Consider the following 6,639-nt stretch of genomic DNA (forward strand, 5'->3'; position numbering starts at 1 on the left):
GTGCCAAAACTGTGCCAATATATGTCAAAATTGTGGCATATCCGTGTCAAAACATGAATATTTTGGACATTTGACACACTTATGGCAGTTTGGCACAATATTGGCACAGTTTATCATACTGAAAATTAATAAAATTTGTGCAAATTTAGTACAGGTTGGCATAATATTGGCACAGATTAACACAATATTGGAATAGTTTGGCACAGTGGGCCACTGGGGTAGATATATAAATTAATAATAAAGAAATAAAATATGTCAGTTATTTAGAAAATATGTGAATGACTTCACGGCACACAGGTATATTAAGTATACTTACAATAGTAGAAATATATATATATATATATATATATATATATATATATAAATTAATAATAAACAAATTAAATATCTCTTTATTTAGATATATATAGGCAACATGTAAATAGTGCGCTTTAAATTATATATAATAATAAAAAAATAAAACATGTCAGTTGTTGAGAAAAGATGTGAATAGCTCTACGGCACACAGAAAAATTTAAATAACTCAAAATTCTTAAGGCCCAAAATTATATCCGCCTTATAGATCATGTCTAGGTGTCAGCTTTACTCCTAGATGTTAAGTTATTGAGAAAAGATGTGAATGGCTTTACGGCACACAGGTACATTAAGCACTTTAATATAATAGTAGAAGTAGATATACAGACGCACACACACGCGCGCGCTCACACACACGCCCACATATATATGTACACAAAATCCTAGAAAACATATACAAAATTCGATCATTTATGATTATTAATGATCATTTATGTATGTCTGTATCATTTAAGATGTCAATCTTAATTAAATGCATCATCATTTTTCCTGCACACTCGAACCAGGCTTCTAAATAAATGTATAAAGATTTAAATCCAAGCAGTATAATTTCAGCCAAAAATTAACGTAGACTTATTTCGTTATACAAATCATAATGATAATTGCATCACATTTGGCGCAGTATGATAATATGCAACATTTGAATATATATATATATATATATATATATATATATATATATATATATGTATATGTATATATTTATAAGTGTAAGGTCATTTTTAGTCATGTACTTTTCTTTTTTTTGCCGGCTGATATTGTATTTATTAATATGATTTCAATAGTCTTGTAAAAAATATGTTGATAAATTCTATTGAATAATAACAAAACTTATCATACATACCAAAACAAAGATATATCCACAACAAAATTGGTATCTTCATTGAAATATTATTATTAATAAAAAATACAAAAGTTTTAGGATTTGGTGAAAATCCATTTAATTTATCAAATAAATATTACAACGTCAGAACCTATATTTTGTAAAGAATGATTTTAGAGTTAATTTCACGATGGTTCGATGAATTGGACACTTCTGCGCAGAATCATTCAGAGATGTTAACATATATTTTGTTTTCTTCTTTTTTTCAATTCTGCTAAAATAGTATAAAACAATGTTTTATAATTTAAGAACTGTTTTGTACAATTCATGTACAATATGAAATGAGCAATAGATGGAGATATTTAAATTTATATGCCAGCTATAATTTCAAGCCTTTTCATACGTTATGTGTAGTATTGATAAACATTTTTTAATTTTTATTTTGTTAAAACACTGATAACACAAAATCATGAAACAGTATTTTAAATGTGTAATATTTTGACAAAAAATGAATGTAACTTTTAATTTTAAAAAATGTTCAAATATAATACAATTTTGTAATATTAGTTAAGTACTTAGGTAATATATTGTTTAGCATAAGACTAAATTTGCTTTTTTTTTACAAGTTACAAGAGAAGATTAGAACAAAACCTAAATAATATTAACTGGTCTTGAAATCATATTTAACGAACTATTTTGTTATTTTACGCCTATAAATACTTGAGAAATATGCTTTTTAATGCATTTTAACTTGCCTCAAATTTTTAGTTATTACAAAAATGCTCTCACATTGACTATGATTTCTTTTTGCAAAAATGCCTTAAAAAGTCGTATACAGAAAACTAAAAACATTGCATTTTGAAAAGAACAAAAAAATATCTACAATATAAGATGGCGAACGTTCAGATAGGATAATTAGCAGCGAAGAAAAATAGGAAAATTCTTTAAAAGTTATATTATAACAAAATAGTCATGTAACAAAAGTTATGAATAAACGAAGTGGCTTTTTGATTGTATAAAGGCCCGAAACTTTGAGTTTCGCTACATAAATCCGTATAACTATTTTTACAATCATTATCGGCAAACAAAACCTTTTAGAGGCTTTCTTTTTACGTGTAGATAGTCATTTACCGTGAAAAGCTCTCAGCACGAAGTTATAAATGAATGATCTTTACTTTCAAATAAGCCAAAATACTCGGGTTTCCGCTACTTTTTTTTTTTTTTACGTGGCATTTGGAACTCGAAAGTTCATCGCCTCATCTACGCAAGCCTTCCACGCTGCCCTATCTTGTGTCAACCCCACCCGAGATGCACCTCTCCGATCGACACCCACCCGTCCTATTTCTACTAGATCCGCTTTTACGTTGTCCTCCCATCTACGTCTAGGTCTACCTAGAGGTCGCGTTACCATCGGCCTGCCCTTCATGACACGCGCTGCCGTACGGTCGTCTCCCATTCTCGCTACGTGCCCTTCCCATCCCAATCTGCGCGATTTTATTATTCTGTTAATATTTGGTGACGCGTACAGATTGTGTAACTCATCATTGTGTAGTCTCCTCCATTCCCCGGTTTCCTCATCTTTCTTCGGCCCGTATATTTTTCGCAAGACTTTATTTTCAAATACCCTAAAACGGTTGTCCGCCTGCTTAGTGAGAGCCCACGTTTCGCACCCGTACAGAACCACCGGCAGTATTATTGTCCTGTATATTCTTATTTAACGTTTTTAGACAACAGCCTCGACTTAAGTAAATTACTCACGGCGTAGAAGCAAGCATTACCCGAATGGAGTCACTTATTTATTTCGACATTAATCTCGTTTCTATCATTTATGGTCGTAGTCAGATACCTGAATTCGCTAACCTTTTCAAAAGTAAAATTCCCAACTCTGAGATCTTCCTCCCATCTGCAGATGCCTAGCTTATCCACAATCATGTACTTTGTTTTTGATTCACTCACTTCTAACCCTGTATACACCGCTTTTATGAGTATTTCCTCGTTTCTTGGTACCGTTTCGCTACAATCCCCCAGTATATCCAAATCATCTGCGTAGCCTAGTATCTGCGTTGTTCCATTAAGCGTTGCACCCAGCTGGCTAACCTGCATTTTTCTAACGGCATACTCTAACGTTAAGTTGAACAGCACCGTAGAGAGCCCATCCCCTTGTTTTAAACCATCGCGTATCATGAAGGGTTCTGATACATTACCACCTACTCAGACCTTCCCCGTGCTTCCGTTCAGACATATTTGAATTAATCTCACGAGTTTTTTCGGTACACCGAGAAGTACTAGAATTTGATACATTTTGCTTCGCTTAATAGAGTAGTACGCTTTTTTAAAATCTATAAATATTTGGTGTATGGTTTCGCAAAAATCCCACTTTTTCTCTAACAACTGTCTGATGGTAAACATTTGATCGCCCGTCGATCTGTTGCGCCGAAATCCGCACTGATAATCTCCTACTATATCTTCCGCGAATGGAATGAGTCTAGCTTGTATTACGTTTGACAGAACTTTGTAGCACGTTGCTAAAAGTGAGATATTCCTATAGTTATTGCAGTCTGTCTTATCCCCCTTTTTAAAAATCGGTATAATGATAGATTCCTTCCAATTTTTGGGTATTGTTTCATTTTTCCAGATAGCACATACTAGTTTATAGATTTTGAAAGTGAGCTCGACGCCCCCATATTTGAGTAACTCAGCTGGTATAGAGTCATTTCCCGCGGCTTTGTTGTATTTTAGTTTTTTAATCGCGGCCTCTACTTCTTGGTAGCTCGGTTCCTCCACGTGGAGTTCAGCAGTGTGGATTTCGTCCCCTAATTCTTCGTTATTTTCGTGCACGTTTAATAATTTATCGAAATAATTTTTCCACAGCGACAGTAATTCGTTGTCATTTCTTACGAGGTCCCCGTTTTCGTCCTTCATCAATTGCGCTCTACTCCTAAAACCCTTTCTGATGGCGTTAATCCCTCTGTACATTTCGCGGGGGTTATTTTCCTTACTGTTAGTTTCTATTCTCCTAATAAGATTCTTTTGATACTCCCGCTTCTTATTTCTGTAGATCGCGCTCGTCTGTTTCCTTACGTTAGAATACTCTTCTACGGTCCTATCGCTTCTATTTTGTAAGCTATCTACTTTAGCCTTTTTGCGCCTTTCAAACCAGAGTTCGCACTCTTCGTCAAACCAAAGGTTTGCTCTTTGGCTTTTTCTTTTTACCCAGTACTTTGTTCGCGGCCTCTTTTACCGTTTTTTCGATATCCCCCCATAAGATATTCGGTTCGTCATTCCCCTCCGGCGATGTGTTTGCTTCTTCAAGTGCCTGAAACCTGTTATTAATTTCTATCTGGTACCTAATTCGCTCTGTTCTATCTCGTAGCTTCTCAATATCGAAGCTTTCTACCTTGTTTGCTCGCTTACTATTTTGATTCGCTGCTAGTCTAGCTCTTAATTTGGCTACTACTAGGAAGTGGTCCGAGTCGCTATCTGCCCCTCTGTAAGCCCTTACGTCGAGAACGTTAGTATGACGTCTTTTTTCAATGAGGAAATGATCAATTTGGTTCTGTGTGGCCCCGTCCGGCGATGTCCACGTTGCCTTGTGTATGTCCTTGTGCTTAAAACACGTAGTTTTGATTATAATATCTTTTGCCGCCGCGAAATTTATGACCCTAATACCGTTATCATTGCTGGCTTCGTGCAGGCTTTCCTTCCCTATAGTAGGCCTAAACATTTCCTCCCTACCTATTTTAGCATTGAAATCGCCTAATAGTATTCTTGTGTCGTAAGACGCGAACTGGTCGATTACCTGCTCTAAAGTTTCGTAATAGAAATCCTTAGCTTCTTCTTCTTTGTCCTCCGTAGGACAGTATACATTAATAAATACATATCTATACCATTCACCTTCGATAATGATGTACGAGAGCCTATCATTGACGGATTTGAAACTTTTAACCGAATGTATGATGCTTTTGCTTACGAGAAATCCGGTGCCTAGAGATCCCCCACTCCCGGCCCCATACAGGTACGTGAAGTTACCCGATGCTAGTACTCTGCCATCTGGCCACCGCGATTCCTGTATTGCTACCAAATCTAGATTGTACCTATCAGCTTCCTTTACGAGTTCTTTAAACGCGCCTGCTCTGTATAGACTGCGAACATTCCAAGTTCCGACCCTTAAATCCCTTTTGGTTCGGATTTGATTTTTTTGAGCCATGATAGTATGTTAAACCCGCGCGCTTCGGATCCTGTTCCGATCGCAGGTGAGTCCACCGTTCTAGAGGTGATAACCCCCATACCTCTCTAGAACTAAGTATGAGAGCTTTCCGACTTTGACGAGGACAGTGTCAACTCGTCGTCAGACACACTACGGCTTCATTCTCGCATCCTAACGCCCCCCTGCAAGGCAGCGCGCCTTCGCTGGCATCGTTACCACGTAAAATCAGGTGACGAATCATTCTACACATCCCCTTTCGGGGCAGTTGTCATCGCTCCCGCATCCTCCTCGGCAGCAGGATTTTTACCCATTTTTGTAATGTGTGATGAAAGAGATAGATTGAGAGATAAGAGATAATGTGAAGTGTTTTTGTTGTTGTGGTGCTTGCATAGTGTTTCTAGATGAATGCGCTCGTCAGTGTGGGCTCATCACACTCACGCCTGTTCTTATCGGCTGTCCGCGGCTGCTTATTCAATTTATTCGCAGCTAACCGCCTTCTCAGGGGCTGTTCCTCTATCCGCAACCTAAGGACGCGCTGTAGTGGTGATAGGCACCCACCCGTCCGATCTGGACGACAACGCCCAAGACCCGCTTAGGGTAATATTTTGGTTTAGTTAAGTATTTTGGTTTTAGATTTATTCCTCGCTTTGCTCGCCTTCCTTCGATGTGCCGACGTGTTTCTAAAATAAATTATTGTACTCGGGGAATGTGGGGTAATTGGGTTTAAGCGTTTTGGGTTTAGATTAATACCTCGCTAAGCTCGCCTTTTTTATGTGCCAAGGTGTTGTTTGAATAAATTATTTTACTTGGGGATCGGGGGGTACTTTGGTTTAAGTATTTTGGGTTTAGATTTATTTCTTGCTTTGCTTGCCTTCCTTCGATATGCTGACGTATTTTTGAAATAAATTATTGTACTCGGGAAGTGTGGAATAATTGGGTTTACACATTCAGGTTTTAGATTTATCTCCCGCTATGCTCGCCGTTTTTAGTTGAACAATTTTAGCCTTACATTTTATCCTTGACTCTCTCCGATTTGCCAATACAATTTTAAAATAAAAAATTAATTAATATTTTTTGCCACAAAAACGGAATGTCGATATCGGATTTGTGCTTAGCAACTCCAAAAACGGTATATGTTTTATCCTTTTCGTGAATCGTATAAAAAAGGAAATTTCGCCATAATTTATGTAAAAACAATTGTTTAAACAAATGATTTCGCACATCTGATATCAGATTTGTGATCAGTGACCTTTGA

General features: G+C 36.7%; 1 protein-coding gene across 7 annotated transcripts in view; it reads right to left on the reverse strand.

Annotated features, from left to right (window-relative positions):
• The window catches only part of LOC116415961, a 203,300-nt gene extending 200,040 nt beyond the window's left edge, over positions 1 to 3,260 (reverse strand). For 2 of the 7 annotated variants that reach the window (XR_004345100.1, XR_004345097.1), the window contains exon 1: positions 2,309 to 3,260. Coding sequence is in view for 3 of the 7 variants with exons in the window: in XM_031921990.2 (XP_031777850.1) it covers positions 1,199 to 1,238 (40 nt within the window). In the remaining 4 variants the exon portion in view is untranslated. Of the gene's footprint in view, positions 1 to 1,198; positions 1,428 to 2,308 lie in introns of those variants that run through there. The other 5 variants (XM_031922317.2, XM_031922644.2, XR_004345098.1 and 2 more) reach the window with 4 other exon arrangements.
• Positions 3,261 to 6,639: the final 3,379 nt, after the last annotated feature.

The sequence above is a fragment of the Nasonia vitripennis genome (assembly GCF_009193385.2).
Source record: "Nasonia vitripennis strain AsymCx chromosome 1 unlocalized genomic scaffold, Nvit_psr_1.1 chr1_random0001, whole genome shotgun sequence".
Taxonomy (NCBI): domain Eukaryota; kingdom Metazoa; phylum Arthropoda; class Insecta; order Hymenoptera; family Pteromalidae; genus Nasonia; species Nasonia vitripennis.